The sequence below is a fragment of the Lutra lutra genome, chromosome 9 (assembly GCF_902655055.1).
Source record: "Lutra lutra chromosome 9, mLutLut1.2, whole genome shotgun sequence".
Classification (NCBI taxonomy): domain Eukaryota; kingdom Metazoa; phylum Chordata; class Mammalia; order Carnivora; family Mustelidae; genus Lutra; species Lutra lutra.
Genome location: NC_062286.1, coordinates 104,895,199 through 104,912,488, shown reverse-complemented (window position 1 = coordinate 104,912,488; position 17,290 = coordinate 104,895,199). Strand labels below are relative to the sequence as shown.

The following is a 17,290-nucleotide window of genomic DNA, read 5'->3' as shown; positions in this document are numbered from 1 at the left end:
GGCATGACACCAGTTTGACAAGAAGAAACAATTCTACTCTTTACCCCATATCAAAGTTAATCTTGATTCCACCCTGCCTGACTATCTGAGGAAAGTTAAAAGGAGATCTAGCCATTCCTTCTCTCTTCACAGAAGTCATGAATTGTAAGTAAATGCAAGCAAAAAAAAAAAAAAAAAGACTTAAGAAAAAAAAAAAAAAGAAGTCTGCTGGGCAGACCTGAGCAGAGATACACTACTCTGAAACCCGAACACCCCCCCCTTTTTTTAAAGATTTTTATTTATTTATTTGACAGAGAGAGAGATCACAAGTAGACAGAGAGACAGGCAGAGAGAGAGGGGGAAGCAGGCTCCCCGCTGAGCACAGAGCCTGATGCGGGGCTCGATCCCAGGAGCCTGAGATCATGACCTGAGCCGAAGGCAGAGGCTTAACCCACTGAGCCACCAAGGCACCCCGGAAACCCAAAGTCTTCAAGTGATTGGGGACCCAGGGGTTGAACTTCACTGCATCTGTCCTCCAGGTCCTCTGTATTGTCAAAAGTACTACACTGGGACTTTAAGGCCCACTTACAGGTCTCAACCTGGCCGTAGCACAACCTAGCCGTGTGGCTGAAGCTACTTAATCTCTCTTCCTCACTTATAACATGAAAAAGGCAAATTAGCTCTATGACTGTGTACTATTATACTCTAAAATGGCTATAGCTGGGGCGCCTGGGTGGCTCAGTCAATTAAGTATCCAACTCTTGACTTCAGATGTGGTCATGACCTCAGGGTCATGGGATAGAGCACTGCACTGGGCTCCTGCTCAGCATGGAGTCTGCTTGAGATTCTGTCTTCCCCCCTCACCTCCTCTTCTGCTCTTCCCCCACTTGAGTGCTCTGTCTCTCTCTTAAAATGAATACATAAAATCTTTTTTAAATAAATAGCCATAGTCAGATATGGGGTCAATAAAATTTTTCAGCAGCATCATTTTTAAAAACACAAACCAGAGTTTAAGAAATTACTTTGCCTGATTTTAATTCTACCTAATTATATCTATTATATGGGGTAAAAGTAAATAATGGGGTAGAGAAGTGAAGAAAACATAGGAAGAGCTATCATTATAAGATCTTCCAAGCAGGAAGCAGGAGAGACCTATATTGCAGTCAATCCCTTTGGTTCCAACTCCTCTCTGGCAGTTTGCCTCCTACAGATGTGAAATTCAGTTCAGGATACTTCAAGACAAGGGGGGAAAAAATCAACTTTATTTTCACCTTCCAACTCACCCACTTAGAGCTTACCTGCATGTACCAACACAAAGCCCCCTCGCTTCTCCTTATGGGACTGCTTTGTTTCCAACTCTTTGACTGTTATTTTAACAGTCGAAATCTGAGATGATCTGGAAGGCACCCCTTCTCCAGAACTCATCCCCTTCTCCATGGTCATTCTCTGAGATTACCATCTTCTATTGGGAAAAGTGCATATTTCCATCCAAAAGTAATTGCAGGAGAGGAATTACCCTAAAGAAAAACAGGCAAAGATGGTATACATTTCTTCACTAAAATACACATAACTTACACAAATTTGTATAAAGATAATATTCCAAAAAACCTAATTTTAAAGTTACTTAACTAGGTAATACAAAGAATATGAAAAAGTTAGGATTTAAATCTGTCCACAGACAATACTTACTTAAAATCATATAAACAAAAGAACTGTTGTAAAAAGACTTCATATGAAGTCCAGAGGAATTTTATCTTTCATTGTATTTACATTGAAGGGAACCTCAAAATAACTTAAATATCACTTTCTACTTCCTTCGATCCAAATGTTAATAATCTCTGGGACATTCTAGAGTCACTAGTGATGCTGATTAACACCACCAAGCCTCGATATAAAGTCTATTATTACAGCCAACTTTTTCTTCCCCAGCTTTACTATGACATAACATATAAAATTATATAATTTTAAGGTATACAAAACAATTTGACACACACACATACTGTGAAATGATTACCACAATAAGACACCTAGTTTCACAATGTTAGATAAAATCTATACCCTATTCTAAACTGAGAAGTAGGGAGGGGTATAAGTCTTTCTTTGCCAATATAAAACATAAATAGGAGCATAAAAAGTGACTTAGTTGCCTAATCCAAAAAAATTGTGTTACTCAAAGTGTGGTCTGCAGATCAGGGTTTGCTACCAGTCTGCAAGAGACTTATTTTATTCATATATTAATTGGTTTATATACACATTTTCAACAATGTGTACACTTTTTATATTTTTTTCCTTTTTGTTTATTTTTTGAAGCAATATTATCTATTAAATATAATAAAATTGAGTTTTTATTTTTATATTTTTTATTCTTTTCTATTTACAGTCAATTAATTAACATAACATATTATTTGTTTCAGGAGTACAGGTCTGTGATTCATCAGTCTTACTTAATACCCAGTGCTCATTACAATACAAACCCTTCCCAGTGTCTATCACTCCTTTATCCCATCCCACACACCTCCACCCCTCCAGCAACATTGTTTGTTTCCTAAGATTAAGAGTCTCTTATGGTTTGTCTCCCTCTCTCAATTTCTCTTGTTTCATTTTTTCCTCTCTTCCCCTATGATCCTCTGCCTTGCTTCTTAAATTCCACATATCAGTGAGATCATATAATAATTTTCTTTGACTCACTTATTTTGCTTAGCATAATACCCTCTAATTCCATCCACATCATTGCAAATGGTAAGAGTTCAAATTTTGATGGCTGCATAATAATTCCATTATTTTTATCTTTCATTCACAGTTTCATATTTCAGTTTTGTTTGGGGCTTGGCTTTTTTTTTTGGTTTTAGATTTGGTTCTTTTGCATTTTGTAAAAAATAGTCAACAATGGATTGAAAAATTTTTAAAGCTGTTCTTTTACACCAGAGATGGTCTGAGAAGCTCTGCAATATGGCATTTCAATTAGAAAGGAAGCAACTTCTACTCTAACATTAGCTTTTGTTTAATTCATGTAAACAAATCAAAAGATGCTAAATCTCACTCAAAAGAGAGATACAAAATAAAACTACACCCAAATGCCATTTTAACTTGGGATGACCAACATCAAAATGATACCAGGTTTTGAGGCTATTGAGAAACAAGAATTCTCACACAACTGCTAGTGGCAGCATAAGATGACAAAACTCAGCAAGAGCATTCTGGCAAAATCAATCAAAATTACAAATGCACTTTGAAAGATATGAACCAACAATATGTCTTGATGTAAGTGGTTAAAATAAATGCAGCCACTGGAAAAAAAAATGACAATATTCTTGATAAATAATACAGATTGACTAATCTTATAGTTTTGGTAAGTAAAAAAGGCACAGCACAGAAATATATGCAATGCCATATTTTAAGGGAGGGGAGAAAAAAATAATACAGCTAAGTATATATGCAAAGCACAAATCTGGAAAAATATGCCCCAAAATATAGTATAATAGTGGTCACCCAAAGAAGATTTGAATGATGGATGGACAAAGGTGGAATGGAAATTTTATTGTTCAGAGTTTATACCTTTCAATATTGAAAAATCTGAACATACGACTTTCCAAAAAAAACCACTTTTTTTATTCATTTATTTATTTATGGAAACATGAAATAACTAGCTAAATCCCAAGTTCCAAAATAGAGCAAGCCTATGAGACCTCACCTGAAAACTTCACTAAGAGGGCAAATACCATATGCTGAGGGTTCTCAACATGCATCCCACCTAGGGCGGGAATGGATAAAAACATGGCCAACCAACAATACTGGTCCCAAAAGTTTTTGTTTTGTTTTGTTTTTCTGGATCTTGAACTTCTGAGGCCATGCAAATTACAGGTAATTCAAATTTTTAAAAAAATTATAGTATTTGATCTCTAGAGTTCAGACTAAGAAGTAAAAAATAAATCATTATTGTAGATTAACATCGAATATCCCTGGGATTATTTTTTATCACATTTGTATTCATTTCATTATTACAAATCATTATTTGAAATTGATGAAGCATATTTACATCAACATACTGATCTGCAAGAAAAATGCCTAACATTTCAGCTAAGCTTTGAGGTAACATTCAACACACAAAATTTCCAGTGAAATGAAATGTATAAGCATGTTACAGTTTTTACACAACAGAAAACAACTGTACAGCTCATTTTTTATAATGCCTTTATTTCTGAATATGCTTGAAAATGGACATTTTGCAATTTCCCACTAGTGATGATATTAAAATTCATTTTATTGTTTCTAAAACACTGACAACTTGTCCATCCTCTGCAATAGTCGCAACAAAAAGTAAACAAAAAGTTAGCATATGACCCAGTAATTTCACTCACAGGTATAGACCAAAGAGAAAGAAAACACGTCCACAAAAAAACTGTACATGGATATTTATGGCAGAATTATTCCTAATAGTGAAAAAGTGCTAACAACTCAAATGTCCATGAACTGATAATGGTTAGACAAAATGTGGTACATTCATACAATGGAACATTAACTAGCCATAAAAAAATAACTAAGTACTGATACATACTATGGCATGAATGAACCCTGAAAACAGCGAAAGAAGTCAGACATAAAAGGCCACATACTGCATGTTTCCATTTATGTGAAATGTTCAGAGTATGCAAATCTAAAAAGACAGATGTAGATTAATTGTTGCCTTGGCCTGGGAAGCTAAAGGGGAATTGGAGAGTGACTGCTAATGTGGGCAGGCTTTCTTTTGGTGGCAATAAAAATATTCTAAAATTGATTGTGGTGATGGTTGCACAATTCTGAATATACTAAATACCACTGAGTTGTACACTTTAAAAGTGCATAAATTATATGATAAATGAATTCTATCTTAATAAAGCTGTTTGGATTGAGAGGCGGGACAAGTTGGGGGGTGGGTAGGGAAGAAAAAATGAAACAAGATGGGATCCAGAGGGAGACAAACCATAAGAGACTCTTAATCTCACAAAACAAATTGAGGGTTGCTGGGGGTTAGGGGGTAGTGATAGGGTGGCTGGGTGATGGACATTGGGGAGGATATGTGCTATGGTGAGTGCTGTGAAATGTGTAATCTTGATGATTCACAGGCCTCTACCCCTGGGGCAAATAATATATTATATGTTAATAAAAATAATTTAAAAATAAATTTTAAAACCAATAAATAAATAAATAAATAAATAAAGTTGTTTGGGAAAAACAAGTTTCCTTATTCCCATAAACTATATCTTTTCCCAAAAGGGTATCTTTTCCAAGTTACCAAACCTAATGACCTTTTCTTACTCTCATGCTTGCAACCTTTGTTCTCTACATCCCCTGCTCTTCTTGGCAAGCATGCCAATCTACCATCCTAGCTGTTCATGTCCCCCCTGACCCTTCCCAAGCTTGTCCTCTTACATGACTCCCTGTCCACAGGTCTATTCTCAAATGTCTCCTTCAGCAATTTCATCCACTGCCAACCTTTCAAAAGAATCCTCTCAGTAAATCAGATTATTTGTAACTCTTTATCTTCTGCTTCTTGAGCTCTAGCCACAAGTCTCCTGGATAGCTTAGTTCAACCTGGATCCTCTTCACTCTTAACCTACCCAAAACAATCTCATTTTTCCACAGAAATCTAGTTATTTCCACATCACTCCTTATTTTTAATAGCACTAATCCTTTTCTAACTTACCTTGAAGTCATCCTGGACTGCACCCACTTTCCAAATCTTCCAAATTTCTCCCTCAAGCATTTAACCTCCTTTCCCCTACTGCCTCCACCTTTGTTCAGCTCACATACCTCTTAGCATAAATGTTACAAAAGCACTTTAACCTTTCTCCCCAAATCCAGACTATAGGAAAACAACCAACTACAAAAGGCTGCCAAAATAAATCTCATAAAGGACAACTCCAGTCAAAATGAACGGCATGCCAAAAGACATAAGCAGACAATATACACAAGAGGAAACATATGGGATATCGAATATTAAGGAAAGAATAATCAGAGAAATAGAAATAAAAATGGAATCTTCCTAACTAGCACTGTACTGCCACCATAAACTGAGGTAAGTAACCATTTTGAAAAGGAATTTATCAGGAAGTATCAAAAGCCTTAAAATGTATAATTTTGTATAAACTACCTTTCCAGAGATACTCTATGTATAAACTAGTCTATTAAAACATAAGTAACAATACTACCATGGATACCTCCAAGGAGAACTGGGAGACTGAAGGGCAAAATGAAAAGGAAACTTGATTTTCTCCTAATAGCCTTTTGCATTTGATTTTTTTTTTTTAACCAGGTACTATCTACTAAAAATATTTAAATTAGCCATCTCTGAAACTAAGATGAACCCAAATTAACCTGATTATCAAGGTCAGAAGAAAAACTCAGAATAAAACATTTTTGCTCCAGGGACTTTCAAGGCACTGATTTTAAGGTCTAAATCTTGACCCCAGTTCTCTCAAAGACTTTTATTTTCCTACTGCATGTGATGACACTTTTTTTCTCTTTATACCATTTAAAAAACTATGACATGTCCTGTTTGCCCCAGTGTTGAATTTTTCCCTCTAGATTTACTTAGTCTCTTAGAAGCAGTCGAAAGAATAAGTCAGGGAATCCATCCATCTTACAAGCAAAAGGCTTTTATAGAAATCCAGCCCTTAAGCAATAGCAACTGATTAATAAAGAAGCATTCTGCTGCTCTTAACATCTTGACATTGAAGGTTTAATGCCTCATTCAATGAGCTCCAAAACACACTCATTTCATCTTTGACCCAGTAATTTCACTTCTGAGAACACTTTCTACCAAAATAACTTCAAAAACAGAAAAGGCTTTATGCCCGTTATGCTGTGTTTAACACAGGATAATTTAAAAAAAAAAAATCTGGAAGTGACCCAAATGTCCAACATAGAGAAATGGTTAAAAAAATGATAACCTATATTATTTATGGTTCAAATGGTTTTCAACAAGGGTGCCAAGACCATTAAATAAGGAAAGGATGGGGCGCCAGGGTGGCTCCGTCAGTTCAGCATCTGACTCTTGATTTTGGCTCAGGTTATGATCTCGGAGTCATAAGATGGAAATGCACGTCGGGATCTACGCTGGGTGTGGAGCCTGTTTAAGACTCTCTCTCCCTTTCCCTCTGCCCCCTTTAAAAAAATTTAAATAGGGAAAGGATAGTCTTTTCAAAAAATGGTGCTGGAAAAACCAGATAGGCACATACAAGGAATGAACCTGGATTCCTACCTATGCTACCTACCTATTCCTTGATCCACATAGACCAAGAACTAAGTGCAAGAACTAAAACTGTAAAACTCTTAGGAGAAGAAACAGTAGTAAATCTTCAAAATCTTGTATTTGGCCATGGTTTTAGACATGACACCAAAGGCACAACCAACCAAAGAAAATATAGATAAATTAGAATTCACCAAAAGTTTAAATGTTTGGGGCACCTGGATGGCTCAGTCATTAAGCACCTGCCTTTGGCTCAGGACATGATCCCAGGACTGCGTTGGACACTCTGCTCAGCAGGAAGCCTGCTTCTCCCTCCCCACTCCCTCTGCTTGTGTCCCTCTCTCACTCTCTCTCAAATAAATGAATAAAATTTTTAAAAAAACCTCTTCTATTAAAAAAAAACTCATACAACTTCAAAATTTTTTAAAATTCAATATAAAAGTGAGCATAGGAATTGGACAGACATTTCTCCAAAGATAACACAAAGGGCTCATAAGCATAGGAAAAGATGCTCAACATTACCATCCTTCGGGAAATGGACATCAAAGCCACAGTGAGGTACCAATATCATAGGTATACCTCAAAGACAAATATTAAGTTTTAACAAGGATATGGAGAAATCAGAACTCTCATATCCTGCTAGTGCAGACCACTTTCAGAAACATCTGGCAGTTCCTCAAAAAGCTAAACAGAGTTAACATATGACCCAGCAATTCCACTCCTAGATATATATCTAAGAGAAATGTAAACATATATCCACACAAAAACCTGTACATGGATCTTTACAGAATTATTCACAATAGTCAAAAAGAGGAAGCAACTCAACTGTCCATTAACTAATGATGGATAAACAAAATGTGGGGTGTGTGTGTGTGTGTGTGTGTGTGTGTATAATGGAATATTATTCAGCCATAAAAAGGAATGGAGTATTGATAAAAAACACAACATGGATGAACCTTTAAAACATTATGCTAAATCTAAAAAGGCAGATACAAAAGGCCACACGTTCTGTAATTCCATTTACCAGAAATGTTCCGAATAGGAAAATCTACAGACACAGAAGTAGATTAGTGGCTGCTAGGGACGGGAGGAGCAAGGAGACGGGAGAATCTAATTAGTGGTTGCCAGGGACTGGGGGAGCAAAAGGGAAGTGAATGTAATGGGTAGAGTTCCTTTTGGAGATGATGAAAATGTTCTGGAATGAGATAGTGGTAATAGGTGCACAACTTTATGAATATTGTAAAAACTACTAAAATTTACAATTTAAAAGGGTGGGTTTATGGTATGTGAATTGTATCTTAATAAAAGATCGATCTAGGCAATGGACGCAATGTACAACAATTATACTTTCTGGTTATAATCATATCTAACACAAGCTATGATCATAAACAGGTTAAAAAATGTTATAAAAAAGAAAAAAATGTTATAAAAAAATAGAGGGGGATCAAAATGCTGGGTTGGTGAAACTGTAGGTGATCGCTTTTTAATTATTCCTGCATTTTCCAGATATTCATTAATAAGCACGCACTGCTTTTTACAAATGGGGGGAGTTTTATTTAAACAAACCAAAAAGGAAATTACTAAACTCCCGAGTGTATAAAAATTCCTTAGCTTAGTGTTCAACGATCTCAGTCACATGGTCCCGAAAATACCTTTCATTTCCCCTCCCCTACAGGGGCGAGTCAAGTTACTCTCTCCTTCCGGAAACACGATGCCCTCTATTTCCAGGGCACCTCCAGCTCCTGTTTTCCACCCTCCTCTCCAGCTGCTCCTTCTCCATCTTCTCGGTCCTTGCCTCCTCCGCCTCCGGACCAGTAAATGCTAATGTCCTGAGAGACTCTAACCAGGCCGCTCTAACACCGCGGGGCTGCCCCGGCCCCAACCCGCCACGCAGGACTAGCGCGCACACCCTCGGGTCTCTGCGAGCCTCTGACTCGGAGAACCCCGCAGCCCGCGAGTGCAAAGTTAGTGAAGAACAGCGAGGACTGCCCGCACACAGACAGTTCCTTCCCCGGAGAAGGAATAAGACTGCCAGGCTAGAGCCAAGGCTGAGAAGGGACCGGCACGGGCGCCACGCGCGACCGAAGGGTCGAGGGACGTCCCGGATCCGCTCCTTCAGCACCGCCCCAGGCAGTGGGCATCCTGCGCGCCGCCCCCTCCCGGCCCCGAAGAGGATGTCCCAGCGAGCGCGCGGGCCTGGACAGAGGCAGCGCCGCAGCGGCGGCAGCGGCGCGGACAGCGTGAGAAAGAGAGACACTCACCAGCGTCAGCCCCGAGCCCTCACAGCACCGGAAGTAGTCACCCGCCCGTTGCCAGGGTGAGGAAGCGGGGCTGACATCAAGCTTTCCCATTGGGTATGCGCGTAGCACGTGGCCGGAAGCAAACGCCCACGCGGGGCTCAGACTCTGCCCACTGCTTCCTAACACTGCACCTGGCGGGTGAAGTTCCACGCACACTTCACCTGGAGCCTCATTCTGAGCTGCGCAGGCGCCGCTGCCAGTCTCTTTTAACCCAGACTCTTAATGAGCCAGTCCCCGCTTCTGATCCAAGTGGTTGGCAGACCAGCGATGTGATAGGAAATGAAGTTAAAGTAGCCATGATTTATTGAGATGTCACTTCAGAGCTTAAATTTTTTCAGTCCTTGCAGCCTCCCTGTTACAGTAGGGAAAAGTGGAGTTATGCCAGGATTCTATGTGGGAGGTGGGGGCCTGCCCTGCCCTGGGGAGAATCAAAGTGTGGGTGGCCTTTCTTTTACCGTCTCGCTTCTAAGAGCAAGACCAGTAACAAAGTAATCCATTTAATGTTTCCTTATAACTATTAACGTGGGTCCTTTAACAAATAACCACCTTTAAACCTGTTTTAGAAAGCAGAGATTGAAAGTAGTAGCTCTAAGTATGGTCCCCAGATCAGAAGCTTAACGTGACCTGGGCCCTTACTAGAGGTACAATTTATGAAAAGATGTTCCACCTGGGGGGGGGGGGCGATTATTTTAATTGCAGATAAAAATAGCAATCCTCTTCTGATTATATAATATTTTAGGACTGATACTATATCGTGTTGGTGAGGATTGAGAAAACAATCACTCTTGTTCATTGCTGGTGCAATAAAGACTTGCACAAATTTGGGGGTGACAGTTTGATAGTCATCTACTGCAATTTTAAATGTGCTTACCCTTTGACCCAGAATATCTACTTTCAAGAGTCTACCTACAATATTCCCATATGTGCACCAAGATACATACATCTATTCATGCAAAAAGTATTTATCAAATAATTTCTACAAGCTTGGCACTGCTCAAGATTTATTGAAACATAGTTCATGTAGGAGAAAAGAAAAAATGGGTTTGTGAATTTCTATCAATATGGACCAGTTAATTCAGTTATAAAAATGCAAACTATATGAAGATGCAACCATTTTTTAAGTACTCAGCTGAAAAGCTATCAAAGACATGATTTAAAAATCTAAAATATCTTACATCCCATTTATGTATGCATGTCTGTTTATTTTTATGTATATTTACATATACATACATAGACAGTATATGTGGAAAATGGTTAAAAGGTTATGTACCAGAATATAAATGAAGCTACTAACAGAAATAAGATTGGATTAAGTTAGGGATGAAATCGTTTTTATTTTATTTATATCAATAACTACAGAACACTTAAAAATGCTGGATAAAATATAGCAAATATTGTTGTACTCAGCTAAAAGAGACCAAAAAACGGAGACCAAAAAAAAAAGAAAAAGAGAAACAATGGAGAATCCAGAGTAGGGTGCCAGTGCTGAAGGCTCATCTCTACTAAGAGCACTTACATATAGCAGGAGGCTAAGGTTTGGGTTTTTAAGCCCATAAGGTAACAAACAGAAATACACACACACACACACACACACACCCTTAGTAAGAACAGAAACAGGAGAAAGTGAACATTGATCTCAGGCTTCTGGTTTTGTAGTCATAAGATAAAGAATATAAAGTAAATAGTTCTTAAATGTTTGTAAAAAATAAGTGAGGGAATAGAAAACCAAGCAAAGATTAAGAAAATACTCCCCCCCAAAAATCTGATAGAATTGAAAGTTAAATAAATAAAAGATCTAGAAATACAAAATTGTTTATTAAAAAAAGAATCCACAGTAGATGGGCTAAACATTACCTAGACACAACCTGAGAAAAAAATTAAGCAAATTGGAAGGTAGATATAAAGAAATTACCCAGGATGAGGATCAGAGAGACAAAGATATGGAAAGTATGGATGAGAATATAATAGATGTAGAAGATAGACTAGTAGGGCTAGAATGTCTAATATACATAACATTAGAATTCCAAGAACATAAAAAAACAAACAAGGAAGAGGCAGTATTTTAAGAGATAATAAATATGAATTATCCAGATTGATGAAAAACAGAAACTCTCAGATTCAGGAAACTCATGAGTCTCAAGGGGGATAAATAAATCCAAACCTAGACACATTATGCTGAAATTTCAGAAGATCAAAGACAAAAACATCTTAAAAGCAACCAGGGACAAAATACCTACAAAGAAATGATTAGACTGAAAAGAGATGTTGCGGTTTAACAATTGAAAATAGAAGATGAAAATAATATTTTTGAATTGCTGAAAAATGTCCAAAGTACTGAAGACATGTCAACCTAGAATTGTTTACCCAGCTAAACAAGCATTCAGGAATGAGAATGTAATGAGGATATTTTCAGATAAGCCCAAACTGAGTAACTTTACCATAAACCAAATTATTTATAAAGGATACAATGCAGGCAGAAGAAGAGAATTCCAGAAGAATTATTCAAGAAGAAATAGAAGTTGACTTTAGGGATCCCAAGTTCTGAGCCTAAGATTCTCACGAGAGGTTTACAGAGTTGTCTTTATTTCCACAGACTTAGTCTCTAATCCTCTGATATCTATGTTATTTACTTTTTATGGTGAAAGTATTTGACATATCACCAGTAATCACGTTCTATGTTTGTAATAGGTCATCTTACTGTTTTTGGTATAAGAAAGTGCAGCAGATCTTTCTTCTGAAATGGCTGCAACATAATACTATCCACCTCACTTGCCCCTTTGAATGTTGAGACTTTGATACTTCTCCTATCTAGAGGCAAGTCTATGTTCCCTACCCTTGAATCTGAGCCAACTTGTGACTATAGCAGAAACCAAACCAGGTGACTTCTGAGGAAGTTTGCCAAAGCAGTGCAGTTCTTTATGATTCTCTCTTGCAATACTTACTTTTAGATCCCAGCCACCATGCTCTGCAGAAGCTCAAGCAGCCACATGGGAAAACCATGTGTGGAAGCTGTGACCAATGACTCCAGATAAGGTCCGAGCTGCAGCCAGCACCAACTGCCAGACAAGTAATTGAATGGGCCTTCAGAAGATTCCAGTCCTCAGCCGTGGATTAACTTTCAACATTTATGTCTTCCCAGCTTAGCAATCATAAGCAGAAGCAAGCCATCTCCACTTACTTGCCCTTTCCAAATCTTGATCATAGTAATATAATAAAATGGCTTTTGTTTTACATCACAAGGTTTACACTACTAGTAGTACTTGATCACAGGCTCCAGCAAAGTTCACTGGCTCTTATATTGAGGGTATCATGCCAGGGTCCTGACACTGAAAGTCTAAGAAAGGTTAGCAGTACCTAGGAGGATAACCTCATGGTTCTGGACAACTCAACTGCCTCCAGTTTGCCCACCTTATCCTCACTAACTAGTCATCTCTCTTCTCTGTCTTTTGCACTCTCCCACCATGGGTAACCTGGGTTTTTTTTTTCTTCTTCTTCTTTATTTTTCTTCCAGTAACTTCTAGGGGTAGAAGGGAAAGCTTATTACATAGTAATAGTAAGAGTAAGCATTTATTACATGACAGCAGTAATTGGAACAGGTGTTACCTGGAAGTGGATAAACACCATAAAAAAAAAAAAACATAACAAAAGAACATAACAAGAGTAAAAACATGTGGCATTGACTTTGAGACTACGTGAAGCAGCAAGGGTAGGAGGGGATCCTAAAGGAGAGTATCAGAAATCTAAGAGTCCTTGAGGAAGGTGCACCAAGGACACAAAGGAAACTGAGGAAGATGTTGTTGAAAGTCAGAGAAAAGGATCCCTTGTTACATAGGACCAAAAAGTTCAACCCCGGCTTTGGGGAGCAGATACAAACCATCCCCAGGGTGCCCTGCATGAATTCCTGACCCATAGACTCTATAAGCATAATAAAATGGTGTTTTTTTTTAATGTCATTGAATGTGGAGTGGTTTTTTTACACAGCGATACTAAATGGAACGGGCAGAAATAGAAGAAAAGATGTTTGGATTTTTCAAATGCATAGAGAAGTCACTATGTTGTACATCTGAAACAAATATAACATTGTGTGTCAACTATACTCAAATAAAAAATTATAAATAAGTAAATTAATTAATGAATTAGTTAATTTAATTTAATGAAAAAATGCACAGAGAGGCTCCCTTCCATTTCTTGGACAACATTGTTACCTGCTGTGTTCCCAGAATTTAACTACAAGTGAAAATCACTCCCAGTCCTGCTCTGCACACCTTTATCTTGGGAGTCCGGCTCAAGCATTGCTCTTGCCATCCCCTAGCAGTTTAAGTGGAAGTAACAAAATTCCATCTACCCTGTCTTCAGAGCCAATTTTTCAAATTTCTAACCTGTGTCAGTGCAATTGCTCTCAGGTCTTTCGAAATATTAAGGATGACAGTTACCTAGCTAATCAATTCACTGGGTGTTAAATATAAAAGAAAGGCATCTACTACTTAATTTCCTTCAAGAAAAATCTCCATCTCCTTATTCCACCTTTTTTCAAACTCCAACAAGAAATTCATTGAGGAAAAAGATCAGGGGACATGCATGGACCATAAGCTGGGAAAACCGTAATGCACATTGTCCAGGATGCTGAGTGTAACTTTGTCACTCTTTTTAAAATAAAAGGACCAGCCATGTTCTTTCCCCTCCCTCCAATGTTAATATCTGCATTTGCTTGATCATCTACTTCTGTGAATTCAATGCAATTTCAGCAAACATAAAGCAAATTATTTGCTTGGAATTATTAACTCTTATTATTTGACGATGTTTAGAACCAATAACATGTCTCCACCTTTATAATCTTTACAAAGAAGAATGTGCCTGATAATATTTGGAAGAGAACTGGGTTATTTAGCTTCTACTGCAATGTTTCTCTTAAGTGAGGAGGACACTGAAGGAAAGTGATTTATATATTAAGCTATAACTTTTTTTTTACTTACTACGGAAATTTTCAAAGATGTGCAAAAGCAGAGAGGATCGTGCCATGGCATCCCATTTTCCAACACGAATTACTCTGTAGTTATCTGGGTTTTTTTCTGGCTGCTCACATTTTGTTAGCAGGTGCCTCTGGAGTCCCTACCACATCTCCTTGGCTCTGATTTTAGCTCTAGCAGGCAGCTCCAACTTGCGCTGTCAGCTTCCCTGGCTTTCTGCTTTCTGGCCCCAGGCCATTTCTAATGCACAGTAGCTTTCTCAGCCTTAATGCAATGAAATGACTCCAGGCTGTGCCTGGGCATTAACATTCCCCAGGGCAGCCCTCCACTATGACCAGTTTAAGCCTTGCACCTTCTATCCTTCAACCCAATTCTGAAAGTCATTCCTGTAAATTTCGCAGAGTTCTCAGGGTACTGAGCCATGCTAGCCTACAGCAGCAAGTGATGAAGTATGTTCAGTGCTTTCTGCCTCCCTGCGTTATGCTTAGTTCTCACTTGGGCTTCCGACAACCACTTCCCAAAAACTTTCCTGCACCTGAGTTCCTTTCTCAGGGTATGTATTCAGGGGAAACCAAACAAAGACTGGCATCCTTCAACCAGTCATATCTTTTGGTTGTGGTCAAAGTCTAATATCCATTCCTATGACAATCATTTTGCAGACAGGACAGATATTTTTCAAGATGCTGGCCAATGTGGCTGACTGCCATAGAGTGGTTAGGAGCGGCGCAATTCTGCTTTTCTACAAAAATTAAGAATAGCATTTTCTTCCAATATCCTTGCTTAGTTAGAGAGGAAGGAAAGAAGTAAGAAGGGAGAGGGTGAGAGGGAGGAAGCTTAAGGAAGAAAATGAATGACCTATTCCCTCTGACAATTTTTACTACAGAATTAAATTTTGCTTTAGGAGCTGAACACAGATAACTTCACCCACCCTATCCGAATTCTGAGCTTTACTTCCAAATCCAAGACTAGAGCCATTGTAAACCCATGAGAACCCTTAGGATGTGTCAGCAAGTAAATTGGCTGTCAGCACCTGAAACCTGGGAACACACCCAGTCCCCCAGGGAAGCTGGACCCAAGGGTCAGAGGACAGCACTATTGTAGCCTAGTGTCTGTAATGGGAAACAGATGCTTCCAGCTGTCACCTGCCATCAGCCTGCTCACAGACTGTTTTTGGCCTTGGCTCCTTCTGGACCAATCCAGCTGTGTAAACACACTTTTATCCACAAGCTTTCTGTGGGAGCAGCCAATGGATCTGCCTTTTTTTTCTGTTAGAAGAGCCTGCCTGTGTTGAATGCAAGGCTTAACTCATTAGAATAACAATTAAACAAACGTAGGGTGTTTTTTTTTTTTTCTTTTCCTTTTCTTTGTAATTTTTAGCCTCTATTTGCTTTGCTATCAGGATGTCTGGGTGGCCTTAGCTGATGGTTAGTCTACTGAAAGCTAAGGGGCAAAGGGAATCTGTTTGAAATAAGAATGCTTTAAAGAAAGATGGAGAGGGAGTATGGGAGAACAGGATGCTTGAGTTCTACAAGTAACCACATGTCTTTGGGAATATCACTTAACTTCTTTGGGTCTCATTTTCCTTAATCTGTGAAATGAAGGGGTTAGACTAGCTTATCTGTACAGAATTTTCCCATTATTAATATTTTAAGTAATATGGTGTTTTCATGGCTTCTTAAACATATTTTTTTAAAAGATTTTATTTATTTATTCGACAGAGAGAGATCACAAGTAGGCAGAGAGGCAGGCAGAGAGAGAGAGAGGAAGGGAAGCAGGCTCCCCACCAAGGAGAGAGCCCGATGCGGGGCTCGATCCCAAGACTCTGGGATCATGACTTGAGCCAAAGGCAGAGGCTTTAACCCTCTGAGCCACCCAGGTGCCCCTTTAAACATATTCTTTCACTGAACAAATACTTTCTGAGCATAAACTTGGGTGCCTAGCAGTCTGGACAGCATTTTCAAAATATTAGCACTAGAAGACTTCTCAGAGCCCGGCTATGTAATAGGCACTTTCTTTTCTCTCTCCAAGTTCTCTTCTTTCTTCCCCCTTATAACCGTGTTCCTTGGACTATGGAGACTGACTCCTACTCCCATTTTATGTGTCTTTGCTGGGTCTCCCAGCCAGAGTCTGGAGCATGTGTGAACACTTACTTGATCCTGGTGTAGCTAATCACATACAACCCTAGAGCTGTAAGTTCAGGCTCATGATTCATTCCAGGCCAATCAAAATTCTTCCTGAAGTCTCATGTCATGGATTTTTAGAGAGAGAGAGTCCTCCATTTTTTTTTTAAAGATTTTATTTATTTATTTGACAGACAGAGATCGCAAGTAGGCAGAGAAGTAGGCAGAGAGAGAGGAGGAAGCAGGCTCCCTGCTGAGCAGAGAGCCCGATGTGGGGCTCGATCCCAGGACCCCTGAGATAATGACCTGAGCCGAAGGCAGAAGCTTTAACCCACTGAGCCACCCAGGCCCCCCTCCTCCGTTTTTTTTTTAAGTAGTCTCTATGCCCAATGTGGGGCTCAAAGTTGTGACCCCAAGATCAAGAGTCATGTGCTCTACAGACTGAGCCAGCCAGGTACCCCAAGACAGAGAATCTGCTTTTATATGTGGGGTTACTAAATTGAAAAAGAGATAGTATCTGTGGCCATTCCCTTTCCCTGTTGCATGGAAAAAGCCCAAATGGAGTTGGAAAAACTATGTGTTGGGAAAGACCAACACAGAAAAAGAGGAGAGGGGAGAAATTTCAAGTGGTCTAGTTTGAAGGCTTCTCCCTCCCAGGTATGTGTACCAACCTCTTCTCAGCCACTTTCAGATTGC

The 17,290-nt window shown here is 38.9% G+C and overlaps 2 protein-coding genes across 6 annotated transcripts in view; one reads left to right on the top strand and one right to left on the bottom strand.

Moving 5' to 3' along the window:
• Positions 1-9,519, bottom strand: part of TASP1 (taspase 1) — a 312,933-nt gene extending 303,414 nt beyond the window's left edge. For all 5 annotated transcript variants that reach the window (XR_007130010.1, XM_047745119.1, XM_047745116.1 and 2 more), the window contains exons 1-2: positions 9,469-9,519; positions 1,278-1,496 (exon numbers count right to left, since the gene is read on the bottom strand). Coding sequence is in view for 4 of the 5 variants with exons in the window: in XM_047745119.1 (XP_047601075.1) it covers positions 1,278-1,422 (145 nt within the window). In the remaining variant the exon portion in view is untranslated. The remainder of the gene's footprint in view (positions 1-1,277; positions 1,497-9,468) is intronic.
• LOC125109868 (uncharacterized) lies at positions 7,716-12,522 on the top strand. The gene is made up of 3 exons (XM_047746968.1): positions 7,716-7,765; positions 8,883-9,524; positions 12,456-12,522. Exons 1-3 carry the CDS (start codon positions 7,716-7,718, stop codon positions 12,520-12,522), a joined length of 759 nt encoding a protein of 252 aa, XP_047602924.1.
• Positions 12,523-17,290: the final 4,768 nt, after the last annotated feature.

Coding starts and splice junctions, on each gene's coding strand:
- LOC125109868 (XM_047746968.1), top strand. CDS start 7,716: ATGCTCAACATTACCATCCTTCGGGAAATGGACATCAAAGCCACAGTG. Junction 7,766..8,882: donor GACATCAAAGCCACAGTGAG/GTACCAATATCA, acceptor CCTCCCCTACAG/GGGCGAGTCAAGTTACTCTC. Junction 9,525..12,455: donor GTCACCCGCCCGTTGCCAGG/GTGAGGAAGCGG, acceptor ACTTACTTTTAG/ATCCCAGCCACCATGCTCTG.